Source organism: Epinephelus moara, chromosome 10, assembly GCF_006386435.1.
Source record: "Epinephelus moara isolate mb chromosome 10, YSFRI_EMoa_1.0, whole genome shotgun sequence".
Classification (NCBI taxonomy): Eukaryota; Metazoa; Chordata; class Actinopteri; order Perciformes; family Serranidae; genus Epinephelus; species Epinephelus moara.
The window spans coordinates 8988965-9002992 of NC_065515.1; the positions used below are offsets into that span (position 1 = coordinate 8988965).

At 42.3% G+C, this 14028-nt stretch overlaps 3 protein-coding genes across 3 annotated transcripts; 2 read left to right on the forward strand and 1 right to left on the reverse strand.

Annotated features, from left to right (window-relative positions):
• The first annotated feature begins 819 nt into the window (after nucleotides 1–819).
• Nucleotides 820–6800, forward strand: cpt2 (carnitine palmitoyltransferase 2). Its single transcript, XM_050054798.1, has 5 exons — nucleotides 820–1344; nucleotides 3157–3237; nucleotides 3326–3432; nucleotides 3521–4825; nucleotides 5503–6800. The coding sequence occupies exons 1-5, from the start codon at nucleotides 1175–1177 to the stop codon at nucleotides 5829–5831; spliced, it is 1992 nt and encodes a 663-aa protein (XP_049910755.1). The 5' UTR covers nucleotides 820–1174; the 3' UTR covers nucleotides 5832–6800.
• Nucleotides 6801–7148: 348 nt separating this feature from the next.
• Nucleotides 7149–10193, reverse strand: magoh (mago homolog, exon junction complex subunit). Its single transcript, XM_050054799.1, has 5 exons — nucleotides 9992–10193; nucleotides 9591–9649; nucleotides 8776–8886; nucleotides 8054–8136; nucleotides 7149–7366 (listed from the first exon to the last, which is right to left on the reverse strand). The coding sequence occupies exons 1-5, from the start codon at nucleotides 10176–10178 to the stop codon at nucleotides 7267–7269; spliced, it is 540 nt and encodes a 179-aa protein (XP_049910756.1). The 5' UTR covers nucleotides 10179–10193; the 3' UTR covers nucleotides 7149–7266.
• Nucleotides 10194–11205: 1012 nt separating this feature from the next.
• Nucleotides 11206–13283, forward strand: aatf (apoptosis antagonizing transcription factor). Its single transcript, XM_050054593.1, has one exon. The coding sequence runs from the start codon at nucleotides 11282–11284 to the stop codon at nucleotides 12932–12934; it is 1653 nt and encodes a 550-aa protein (XP_049910550.1). The 5' UTR covers nucleotides 11206–11281; the 3' UTR covers nucleotides 12935–13283.
• The last annotated feature ends 745 nt before the right edge of the window (nucleotides 13284–14028 follow it).

The window sequence follows — 14028 nt, forward strand, 5'->3', positions numbered from 1 at the left end:
TTTTATTTTGCTACTCAGACACATACAGATTTTAAACTGCACTCAACATATCTTCTTGTTTGTGCATTTTATTTATAATATTGTTTATTTTTGTTATTTACAACGTATGCACTCTATTTTCTTATCTATTTTTTATTTTCGCTAAAATATTTTATTTTTATTTTACTACACAGACGCATAAGGATTTTAAACTGTGCTCAACATACCTTATAATTTGTACATTTTATTTGTTAGATTGTTTATTTTTTATTTGCAGTGTATGTACTTTAATTCATTTTCTTATGTTATTTTATTTTAGATATAATATTTTATTTTCTCATCTATTATTTTATTTTAGCTAAAGTATATTAGTTTCCTACTCAGACACAAAAGGATTTTAAACTGTGCTCAACATACCTATAATTTGTACATTTTAGTTGTTAGATTGTTTATTTTTTATTTGCAATGTATATACTTTAATTCATTTTCTTATGTTATCTTATTTTAGATATAATATTTTATTTTCTCATCTATTATTTTATTTTAGCTAAAGCATATTAGTTTCCTACTCAGACACAAAAGGATTTTAAACTGTGCTCAACATACCTTATAATTTGTACATTTTATTTGTTAGATCGTTTATTTTTTATTTGCAATGTATGCACCTTAATTTATTTTCTTGTGTTGTTCTTTTATTTAAGATATTATATTTTACTAGTCAGATACATAAGGATTATCATTTTCAATTCATTCAATTCAAATAAATTGAATGAATTGAAAATTTATTCAATTTATTTTAGATACATAGTTTTTAAGAGGGGAGGGGTAAAATAAGTCACGTGACAGGTTTTGCCGGTTAAACTTCCTGTTGTCATTCACTGTAATATTTTTCTTTTTGCTTTAACTTACCGTTTAACGTTAACTGTTTCCGGAACAATTCGGGTGCGGGTTTTATGTGCCGGGTACATATTTCCATTAGCTAAACACAGCCCGGGTGTCAAACTGATTCAGAAACACACGGGTCATTCAAGGCAACTTGTCAGCTAATGCTAATTGCTAATGTTAGCTAGCTGTCGTTAGGGTGACGGCGGTGACACACGGGGGTCTACTAAGCTGAGTTTTAGCTTCAGTCCATTAGCTCTAACCGGTTTGCTTCACGTCGACACATCAGGTACTCAGCTTCGTAGCTAACACCATGGCCAGTCTGCTGTCAGTGCAATGCGTCGCCTCTCTGAGGAAATCCGGGATTCATTTAAGAGCTGCTGCTCTGGGGATCGATAAGAGAAACTACAGCAGCAAATCTGGAAGCGAGTATCTGCATCAAAGTGTCGTCCCATCGATGCATTACCAGAAGAGTTTACCCAGGTGAGTACGGAGCTGAATGGGGAGTAGCTCATGTAGCACATTGTCTTATGTGTTAGATTATAGCTTTCATTCAGCATAGCTCTGGCTTTATATGAATCTAATATGAGATATGAAACAACCTTGGAGATGTCAGGTGGATGTAGAAAGGTGTTCTGAATGAAAGAAGGTGACCCAGTAAGATTTTACATGAATGTAGGTGAAAGTGCACACTTGACTGTGGATCGATGACCACTAGGGGGCCGTGACATGACTGACATCTGCTAAGATGGATGGATGCATCTATACTATACATGCTATATACATGTGTGAGGTAGATGTAGAGCAAAGTAAACGCTAAGCGTACTGTAAAGTTGCAGTTATGGATCAGATCATTTGGAGGAGATGAAAAGTGTATGAGTCCAGGGTGCAAGTGTTCAGCAGGGCTGGAAATGAACTTTTTGTGTTTGGTGAGTAAAACGAATCTAGCAGCCACTTGCGTATTCTACCAGGGTTTGGCTGGTGGCTGGTGCTAATTTCCAACCCTTGTTTCAGGGGCGTAGCACCACATTCTGGGGCCTGTGCGTAAGCAGTCTCCCTTGTTCAGCCAGTTTAAATGTAGTTAGGGCACTAATTACTTAAAAATAATAAAACTGTAAACTTTTATTCCAGGCTTTTCCAGGCTTCACCTCCCGCTGTTTAACCAGGAGGTCATAAAGAGGACGTGAGGTGTTTTGCATGATGCACAACAGATAGATAGAGAGATAAACTTTATTATTCACTTCAGTTGAAATTTGGCTTTGGCCTCTCTCACACAAAGCAATGGCACACACAAATAGAATCAATGCTATTATAAAATAAAAGCATTGATCCTGTGTCAAGAGCCTGTGTGGCATCGGACATAAAGGACTTCTTGTCTATGTTCCAGCTGGTTCTTAGGACCCTAAATCTACAGCAGACAGGAGCAGCTCAAACTCTGACTGTGATGGATGTAAGACTTCTGGAATATGTTTGGTAGAGTTGTTTCTATTACTTGCCAGTCACCGTCCCTGCAATGTTAACAATCTTGGAGAGCTTGTCTGTGCTCTTTGCACTCTCCCCACCATGCTGTCATGTTAAATGATGAAATGCTTTTTAAAAAACAAGCGCTGATTAAATCTCTTAAAAATGCTCTCTGAGTTGTCATTAAACATTGGGGCCTGATCAATAATTGTGCCCAACGTACTTAAAATGTTCTACTTCTCTACAGGCTGGTTATTGAGTATGACAGGCAGTATGTGACTGTGAAGTAGAGACAAGGTGATTTATGAACAACAAAAACACAAAATACTCAGAGGGTACATGAGCTGCTGCATCGGGCTGCCACTTGAGTGGCACCATTTTCTAATAAATATATATAATATCCAATAAATTTTAGAGTAACTGGCTGCTGGATGCCACTAAGTTAAGTCACTAAGCTGAGCTGAAAGGCGAAGCTTTTGATTTACTGGTCCATCTACGTCCCAGCCCTCACCTATGGTCATGAGCTCTGGGTAATGAGCGAAAGAATGAGATTGCGGATACAAGCGGCTGAAATGAGTTTCCTCCGTGGGGTGGCTGAGCTCAGCCCTAGAGATAGGGTGAGGAGCTTGGACATCCAGAGGGAGCTCGGAGTAGAGCCGCTGCTCCTTCGTGGCGAAAAGGGTCAGTTGATGTGGTTCGGGCATCAGAGTGATGTCTGGGCTGGATGGATGGATACTGTATGCGCTGTTCACAGTATCTTACTGTACGTATTACAGTAAAATACTGTTCAGATTACAAAAATTGGTTACAGCCTACTCTTGTTTTATTGTTTAGGCTCCCTGTACCAAAGTTGGAGGATACTATCAGAAGATATTTAGCTGCTCAGAAGCCTTTGTTAAATGATGACCAGTTCAGGTAAGACTTCACAAGAAAATCAACCTTTTAATTTCATTATTTAAAACTTACTGTAAATAGTAACTATCTGAATCTTATAAATCCAAAGGACAACAGAGAAGCTTGCACAAGAATTCCAGAGTGGTGCGGGAAAACAGCTGCATGAGGAACTGGTAGCGCAGGACAAAAACAATAAGCACACAAGTTACATCTCAGGTGAATGTGCCCCTCTGACGATCACCATCTGCATCTTAAATGCATACAGTCTCTAATGAATCTGGCTAAATAACGTCTTTTCTTTCAGCACCTTGGTTCGACATGTATCTTTCTGCTCGCGACCCCGTGGTGTTGAACTTCAACCCCTTCATGTCCTTCAACCCTGACCCTAAGACGGAGTACAACGACCAGCTCGTGCGGGCAACCAACATGGTTTGCTCAGCAGTGCGCTTTATGAAAACACTGCGAGCCGGAATACTGGAGCCAGAGGTTTTCCACCTCAACCCAGCGAAGAGTGACACAGATGGCTTCAAGAAGTTTATCCGCTGGGTCCCGTCTACTCTGTCCTGGTATGGAGCTTACATGGTGAATGCGTACCCCCTGGACATGTCTCAGTACTTTCGCCTCTTCAACTCAAGTCGGATTCCCAAGAAAGGGAAAGATGAGCTCGTCACTGATGAGAAAGGGAGACATCTCCTAGTTATGAGGAAAGGCAACATGTATGTGTTTGACATTGTAGACAGGGATGGGAATTTGGTGACGCCTGCAGAGATCCAGTCCCACCTTAAGTACATTCTGTCTGACCCGACCCCGGCGCCTGCCTTTCCTCTGGGGGTTCTGACCAGTGAGAACAGGGACGTGTGGGCCGGGCTCAGGGATAAACTGGTAGCCGCTGGAAATGCAGAGGATTTACGGATTGTGGACAGCGCCATTTTCTGTCTCAGTCTGGATGATGAAAGCATGAGGGACCATATCCACATCTCTCACAACATGCTGCACGGTGACGGCTGCAACCGGTGGTACGACAAGTCCTTCTCCATCATTCTGGCCAAAGATGGACAGGCAGCCATCAACTTTGAGCACGCCTGGGGCGACGGCGTAGCTGTTCTTCGCTTCCAGAATGAGGTCTTCAAAGACACAACGCAGCAGCCACTGGTACACCCGGGCTCTGCTCCTGCTGCTGTGGATTCAGCCTCCGCTGTGCACAGGCTGCAGTTCAAGCTGGACAGCGAGCTGGAGAATGGCATCAAAAAAGCCAAGGAGAACTTTGACTCGGCTGTATCGAAACTCACCATCGATGCCATGGAGTTCAAGAGAGGTGGCAAGGAGCAGCTAAAGAAGAGCAAGTTGAGTCCAGACGCCATCGCCCAGCTGTCTTTTCAGATGGGTTTCCTGAGGCAGTACGGACAGACAGTAGCCTCCTATGAGTCCTGTAGCACGGCGGCGTTCAAGCATGGCCGCACAGAGACCATCCGGCCAGCCACCATACACACAGAGCGATGCTCACATGCCTTTGTTTGCCAGCCAGGCCAACACAGTGTGCAGGAGCTACAGGCCATGCTCGGTGAATGCTCCAAATATCACGGGCAGCTCACCAAAGAGGCAGCTATGGGTGTGTATGAGATATTTCTACATCTATTTAAAGAATTACAGTTCCTGATACCATGAAATATTCAAAATACTGTCCCTACAAGTGTATTTTTGGGGTCTGCCCCGAATATTTTTATTTACACTGTAAGATAACCCTTCCCTGTTGGTAGCTTTTTAAGGTGCTTTGCCAGTTTATTAACAGGAAAGAAAATCAAGAGTTAACTTAAAGGTCCAGTGTGTAAAATTTAGGGGGATTTATTGGCATCTAGCAGTGAGGTTTGCAGATTTTAACCAGCTGAAACCTCTCTCGGGTAAAATTCCTCCAGTGTTCATTGTCCAGGAGGTTTTTACCAGGAGCTGATTCATAAGCAGAGGTCTCTTCCTCTCCAAAACAAATGAACCCAGTGATTAAAACCAGTAAAAATGCCAAACAAAGCAGTTTCACAATAGAAATCAATGTTTTTCTGATACTGTTTGATGTATTGGAGAAGGGCCACTAGCCTAGCACCTGCCAGTGTGTGCTAAACTTGTTCCTCTGATATCTTAAGATCCAGATGTTCAGGAAGTTTTTAACATGAGCTGAATTATCCACAGAGGTCTCACTCTCTCAAAAACAAACTGACCCTGTGATTAAAACTGGTGACAAAGGGAGTGTGTTTGGTCTGCTGTACTAACCACCTCTTGTATTTCTTCCTCCAGGCCAAGGTTTTGACCGTCACCTGTTTGCCATGCGATACCTGGCCAATTCAAAGGGCCAGGCTCTGCCCAGCCTGTACACAGACCCGGCTTACGCTGCCATCAACCACAACATCCTCTCCACCAGCACGCTCACCAGTCCAGCTGTGAACCTTGGTGGCTTTGCCCCGGTGGTGCCTGACGGTTTTGGTGTTGGCTACGGTGTCCACGACGACTGGATCGGCTGCAACGTGTCCAGCTACCCGGCTCGCAATGTGCACGAATTCCTGCAGTGCGTCCACAAGTCCCTAGATGACATTTTCACCGTCCTGGAAGGAAAGGCACTCAGCTAAGAAACAAGTGCTTGTCATCAGCATAGAGGAATACATGTTTGATTGTATGGAACAGTGACCAGCTACCAAACTGCTGATTAACTTCTCTGGACAACCATGCTGAAAGTAATAATAAACAGTAATACTAAGGTTTATTTGTATAGTGCTTTGAAAACCAGTGTTGCAGAGAATAACCAAGCAGGCATAAGGAAAAAATGATTACTAAAAACCATAAATTAAACACCAAAAATGTAAAAACAATGAGTGAATTTAAACTTACAGTAGAGCTGTGCAAGATTCAAGTACAATGTCAATAATGAAGTCGTGTAACACAGTAGTTAAAGATTAAAAATAAACCGAAAAATGATGACAAAGGCTTGTGATAAAGATAAATCTTCAGAAAAGTGAGATAAATGATATATTTGTAAACCACACAAGAAGAAACAAGGTGCTTAAATCTATTTTTTAGTAATTAAGTACTGGAAATGTAAGTTGGGACTTGATGTTTTCTTTGGAGGAGTTTGGATATTACTGTAGATATAAAACCAGTTATGCCTAGAATTTAAAGTTTGTAGTGTCAGCCCTTGACTGGGAACTCAAATCATATCTGTTGTACTGTGAAAGCACGATTGAAAATAGAATATGGGAGAAAATGTTAGTTTCCCACTGGCTGTCTAAGACATCTGCCTCATCAGTCTGTACCGTGGCCTAATGTTAAGCATTAGCTTTTTTTTTTTTGTCTTCAGTTTGCAAACTGCAGGTGACAAGGGTTAGAGTGCTGATCTTATTTATGCTCATCAGATGTGGAACTCTGCGATACAGATTAGAGAGTCAAATTATGTGCCTTAATCTGAATGTGAATTTAAGAGCACAACTGTCACTGTAAGAACTTGTATTGAATTTCTCATGATTGTTTTGTCATTTACAGCCTTATTGTTTGAATGTATTTGGCAATAAAACTTTAATTTAATCCCTTTTGTATGATTACAATATCATTGTGTCTTGTCTCTAAATTCAAAGGGTTTTGTGGGTCTGTGAACTTTGTGGAGTTTAATAAGCAGGGTTGATAATTGATCAGCTGATCCAGTCAGAGCTGATCAGGGTGTTATGCTGCTCTGCGCCCTGAGTATGGTGCAGTGACTAACCGAACTATATATTCATTCCATCAGCACACCTAATGAATGGTTCAGCTCCAAAAATAGCTAATCAACTGGGGCGGGCCACAAATAAATGAGTGTGTGGGAAACCCTGGACAATAAAATTCTAATTTAAGTCAGAGAGTTGATACCAGAAGGGAACACTTATAGAGAAATATTAGGAGTAGCTTGGACAAGCAGCAAAGTTTTCTCACCGTTTATTTAAAATAAAAAAGTTCCACCAAAAGCAAATGTACAAATGCGGTAGTACAACAACAGAAATACCAGCGAAAGCAATTAAAACTGAGCAAAATCCGTATTTAGATGGGCTTGATCTTGAAGTGTAGGCCGATGAGACTGAAGACGAGACATTTCAGATCTTGCACAAGGTAGTAGAACACGCGAAGACCTTCAGGGTCCCTGAAACACAAAGTTTGAAAGTTAAGTCCTGTTGTCAGTGAAAAATATACTTATTAATCATTTGTTAGGATCCCCATTAACCGTGCCCTAAAGCAGTGCTTCCCAACTGGTGGGTTGCAGGTCCGTTCTGAATGGAGTGTGTCTAAGTACAGTGAATCTCTGGCACAGAGCTTTTATTTTGAAGCACTGTAGATTGAGTGACTAACATACATCTGTGTGTGTATGTATGGACAAAAACTGAACACTGAAAACACTGATGACTGAACATATTTCCCAGTAAAAACTACAAATCCTCAAATGCATTGCTTCCTACAAACATTATGCTCCAAGATGTTTGCTTTTCAAACATTGATTTCTGTGTAAATTTAATCAACACAGGAAAAGAACCCCATGTTTTCATTGCTCTATATGCTACTGTGCCTTTAAGTACATCAGTGTTTGCCTTGGAGAGTGGAAACTGGCAGTTAGAGCTCATGTGCCGATCGAGCATGCAGCCTGTTGCAGCTGGTGCTGCTCGTTACCCAGCTTCCACCTGGGGATCAGTTAAGTATTTCTGATTCAGTTGCCTCTTTGGTGGCATATTTATGACTCTTAATTGTCTTTTAATAGACTGCGTAACTTCACACGTTGGAAGTAGGAGTGCAGTGATCAGACCAAAGACCCAAGAGTCCTGGATGAAGTACTCACTTTGACTGGTTGACGTCAATCAAGGAGCCAATTTTGGAAGTTGTGAATGAAATGTGCTCGTCGCCAATGACGATTTCCAGTTCCTGTGAAAATTTGGACAAAAACAGGTAAGTTATTTTTAAGTCTCTACAAACTTTTTGGTCAAAGTCATCAATGAATAGTTGATTTACTACAGTGCAAAATCTGTGAGCTCTCAGACACGATGCCCATGTGACCACCATTAAAAGAAATACCAATGGGTTGACCAAATTTTGAAAGGTGGACTGCTCTGTGTATGCCATCAAACTTCGTGACACTTTTGATTTAATATTAGGGCATGACATGGTCAAAGCTTTGAAATGTTTGGTCTATGGAGTCACTATTTTGAGCACAAAAAATAAATACATTTTGTGACCACAGCAAAAAACCTTTTCTAATTAGGTCACAAAATCTGAGAGGTCACAGAAAGCAATGAAGAAACGTGCATGATGGTACACAAAACACTGACATACACTGATTGGTATTATGGCACCATTACATCAACAGTTTCAGAAGATAAATTTGCAGTTACGTTACTTCACATGGGAGATTATCCACAGAATATTATATTTCCAAAACTTTCAATTACTACTTCCATAGCTTTTACAGGCCTGGAAAATGTGATTGTGAAATCCCATGACACATTTCTAGGTTGTACCATGACTGTGGGAGCCCTGTGCTCACAGATGACATAAGTCACAAACCTGTCTGCCAACTCTGTCAGGAGGCGGCCACAGAGCGTCGTCTTCCTTGGTGATTTCGCTGTCATCGATGATCCTCTTCAGCTCCTCCATCACACTTTTGTGTACATATGCCTGGGTTGGTACACAAAACAAAGACGGACAGGGTTAAACTTTGTGAATGTTTAAAGCTGGGCCACACATTTATAACATCGAACTGACGTGAGCACCATTATATCTCTGACATACTAATTATTTCACTATAAAATGCGAGTTCTACAGTATGTAGGGACGCACACTAATATCGGAAAGGAATCGGCCAACGTGCTTTTTCTTATTTTGCAATACATACGTTGAAAGCACTGTATTTCATGTCTCCACCTGCTGGTGGGCCATCATCATGAGACTATGCAGCATAGTATGATGTTAATTCCATTACAGAGGAGACCTTCATCTCACTAAAGTTAGGTGGGGGAAAAAAGTACTATATCTATGTATATCGGTACCAGATATTGGCCAAAAAAATCCAGTCTTGTGCACCCCTAACAGTATGTGCTGTGTTTTCACTGAGAAACAATGAGTCTCTGCTTGGCTGATCATCATAATCAAGTCCCTTAATGAATGATCACAGTCCCCCTTGTTGCATACAGTCCTTCAATCAAGCACTTCAACATCTTAAAGGTAAATTAAAGACATCATCTTTATGTAACAGTGCCATTAGTAAGTATGGTGTGAATGGACTGCAATGAAAGAAACCCACACAGTATGGACTACAAATGATTCATGGCTAACTTTAGTTGCTCCAACAGTATTTTAATAGTTTCATAAACACACTTTACCTCTTTCCTGATCATGACGTCATTCTTGTAGTTGCTGTTGTTTGCATACCTCAGTTTACCTGCAAGAAAATATTAAAGTTACAGTTTAAATCTGAAACAATGCATCACTTGTAACACAGCTCGTGTGTGAGTTACCATCCATACAGGTCATACAGCGGTTAAACGCTCATAGACTAATGTTTAAACCATTAGCGCATTTGTAATTAATATTTCAGAGGTACTTGCTCAGTCCAAACATAAACTTTTATCATTTATAACACAGAGGAAACCAAAGAGATCATTTCGCGCTCGCAATTCGTTTTGAGTTCGCTGCGGCCTGTTAGCCGCTACCGGGTGGCTAGCTACATTAGCTTAGACGCAGGAAAGCTAACACATTCGTATTAGCGCCAAATTAAACTCACCGTCAGGTCTGAATTCAAATTCCAGGAACTCGTGTCCAAACTTTCCCTTGTGTCCAACATAATACCTCAAATAGAAGTCGCTTGTTGACATCTTTACTCTCCAGAAAGCACTTCTTTTCTGGTGAGGTCTGAGGAACGAAACTCGGTTAGCAAGAGCAACCCGGAGCCTCGCGACACTTGTGCGCATGCGTGCAGGGTCACAACGTTCCCGGGACTTTTACGCCCCGAGATTTGTCTGACAGGAACCTTTTACTACATGTGGCTTACTATCCATGGATTTATTTTACCATTAATTGAATATATTCATACACAGTTTTAGACCCGACATTTCCTCTGCATGCACCTTCTTTAAATGACATTTGAGTCAATATATTGTTTTCTGCATTTAGTCCTGTTACCTGTTTGACTCAAACTACCTCATTAATCTGTGTAACTGTACTTAAAATAGTATCATAATCAACTTTAAAGGGATAGTTCAGGTCATTTAAAGGAGGGCTGTGTGGGGTACTTATCCATAGTCGGTACATTACATACAGTAGATGTCAGTCTGCACGCCCCTGGTTTGAAGTCAACTTTATTTATATAGCATATTTCATATGGCAAACATAAACCCAATGTGCTTAAGATACATCATACATGACAAACATGAGATATCATATAAGATAATGAAATATTACATATGTATAAAAGGCAGGACATGATAAAAACAACAAAATAAGGTTTTATTTTCACTGCCACCAGACTCCGTTGAGAAAACCCGTAATTTTACCTTGCTGAACACACGAGCTGCTGGTGTACCGCTGCTTCAGTCAGTTACTTTGTCTTACTGTGTGACTTCGGTGTATCTGAACTAAGCCGTTTAAATGCGAAAGTCACAAAATATCTCAAACAAATAAACTGAATGAAGCAGCAGTAGACCAGCAACCCCTGTATTCAACAGTGTTAAATTACCAGTTTTCTCAATGGAGTCTGGTACTGAAGAGAGCGATGAAACTGCTTCATTTTTCCTTTAAAAATCACTACCTGACATTACGGTAAAGCAATAAAAATACTCTCAATATAGCATACACTTAAACTGATATATATATATATATATTTTTTTAGGTAGGACTTATTTAAGTGGCTAAAATTTGTTTCGTTGCTGACTAAGCTCAGCCTGAAAGACGCTACCCAGGGCATTACTATTAAAAAAACCTCTTGGTGTCGTCGCATTTTAGTGACGTCATCCGTCTCCGCACTAAGAAACGGCTCTGGCCGCACTCCACGTGTGGTTGTTGTAAACTTTTAACCATGGCAGGCTCGTTTTCTCAGGAGCTCGAGGACTTGTTGAATCCTCAGCCGAAATTCGCAGATCCGGAGGATGATGATGACGAAGCGACCAAAGCCAGAGTGATAGAGAGGTTCACCGAGGAGGACGACGAGGAAGATGGTGTCGGCCTCAGTGCCCTGCGGAAGCACAACACATCCCTGCTGTCAGACACGGACAGACGGTATGTGGGGAAGAAGGTGTCCCGTAAAGACCTGCTGATGGACATTGAGGGATCTGGTGAAGAGGAGGAGGTGGATGATGATGAAGAGGAGGAAGAGGAGGGCAGCATAGAAGTGCTAGAAGAAGATGAAGGAGAGGAATCTTTGGGTGATGAAGAGGATGATGATGAAGAGGAGTTGGTGGGCAGTGATGCACAACTAGATGCTCAACTTCCATCTAAGAAAAACAGTGCTGACGTCACTTTTCCTCAGGAAGTGGACTTCCTCAAAATGACAGAGGGCATGGATGATCTGGGAGTGAGCGAAGATGATGATGATGATGACAGTGGCGAGGAGATTGAAGGCAGCGATGAAGATGATGAGGATGAAGATGAGATGGAAGACGACAATGATTATGATGATGATGATGAGGGAGCTGTTCGCACATTTTCTCAGGAGAAAGTGGACGAGGAGGTCGAGAAAGGGAAGGCTGTGAAGAACCAGCTGGCCTTGTGGGACAAACTGCTGGAGGGCCGAATCAAACTCCAGAAAGCTCTGGCGACCGCCAACCAGCTCCCGCAGCCGCAGACCCTCCCAGAGTTCAAGAGGAGAGGCGGAGCGGAGCTGGCGGGGCAGCTGAAGAACACCCACAAGGCTCTGAAAGCTCTCCAGAGATCCCTGCTGGAGCTGCACGATCAGCTGCTGCACCAGAACGCAGACACGAGGACCATCGCTCTGGGGGAGGCAGGAGCTCAGGGTGACGACGAGGAGATCAACAGCGATGAGGATGAAGAGGTGTCAGTGCAGGAGCGTGGGGCGCCTAAACGAAAACTGGAGATGGCGGAGTACCCGGACTTCATGGCCAAACGTTTTGCAGCGTTCCAGCCTTACCGGAACGCCACACTGCAGAAGTGGCATGACAAGACGAGACTAACGATGGGCAAAAGCAGCAAAGGTTTCGGGGCATTCGACAGAAACATTCTGACCCAGGTTGAGCAGGTGCTGCTGGACAATGAGAGGCTTGTGCGACGCACCCAGACCCGGCGCTCTGAATACAGAGTCCTGGGGAAACCAGAGGCCTCTGCTGTCACCTCTGAGACCGCCCCTGCAGACGGAGAGGAGGTGGAGCCGCAGCTGAAAGCAAACACACATCTAAAGGATCTGGACGAGGACATATTCGACGACGATGATTTCTACCACCAGCTGCTCAGAGAGCTGATCGAACGCAGGACGAGCGCGGCGGACCCCAATGACCAGGTGGCCATGGGCAGGCAGTGGCTGGCCATCCAGAAGCTGCGCAGCAAGATCAAGAAGAAGGTGGACACCAAAGCCAGCAAGGGGCGCAAGGTCAGATTCCACATCCACAGCAAGCTCGTGAACTTCATGGCTCCTATTGACCACAGCAAGGTGAGCGACGAGGCGCGCAGTGAACTGTACCGTGGCCTCTTTGGACAGAACTCCACAGTCAGGGAGTGACGTGGAGGAGGTGCTCATGTAGAGGACACGCTGAAGTGTCGGGATGTGAATGAAGCCTCTCCGCACATCATCTGGAAGGATGGTGAGCAGCAGTTTGTGTTTGGACAGAGACTGAGTCTGCTCCCTGTCAGCAGAGGCTCCTCAGTTACGCTGAATATGGACTCACAGGGCACACACAGCTCTTCATTTATAGCTTTTATACCAGTATGTGTTGCATAATGAGCAGTTTGTAATAAAATTTGTAATACATATGAGTGTAGGGCTGCAACAGTTATTTTCATTATTGATCAATCATTTTGTCAATAAAATATCAGAAAATAGTGAAAGGTTTAACTTCCCAGAGCCCAAAGTGACGTCTGCTAATGGTGTGTTTTGTCTATCAGTCCAAAAATCCAAAATTATTCAGAGAAAAGAATCTGTTCTTCTAAATGATCACAATTAAGAAACATGAAATCAGATTATCAAAAAAGCTGCCAATTTTCTGTCGATCAGCTAATCAATTAAGGGACTAATTGTTCTACATGCACAATGACTGTTAAGTGGATTTGAAGGGGGAAAAGTGTCTCATATGATTCAAGTAAAGTGTGGACTTCAAATTACACGGCCTTTCTTTTTTTTAAAATGGTGAACTGCCCTAACAGACATGTTGTGACCCAGTTCCACACCTCATACAAACTATATTAGGTACACTTAGTTTATCCAGTTACAAGAAATCAGTGTTCGTCACTGTGTTATACTGACAGGAAACAGGAAGTGATATCGCCCTGTTAAAGTGCAGGTTTAGTCTGTCACTGCTAATAAACTTCACACAGAAGCAGATGAAGTATTTACAAAAGATGTTTCAGTGTCCTCCACAATGAGCAGCTCTTTCATTTCCTTTTGAGCATTGCATTGTGGGAGAATAGTGTCTAAGGCTGAGTATCACCACGGATCTCCCAATTCGATTCAATATCAGTTCGATAGGGGATATTTCAATTAAATACCAACTTTTGCTTGAATGTGAAAGACTCTCAGAGAAGTAATACTAATACCGTCTGTCCTGCATCTCTCTCTGTCTCTCTCTGTCTCTCTCTGTCTCTTGTGTCACACGGATT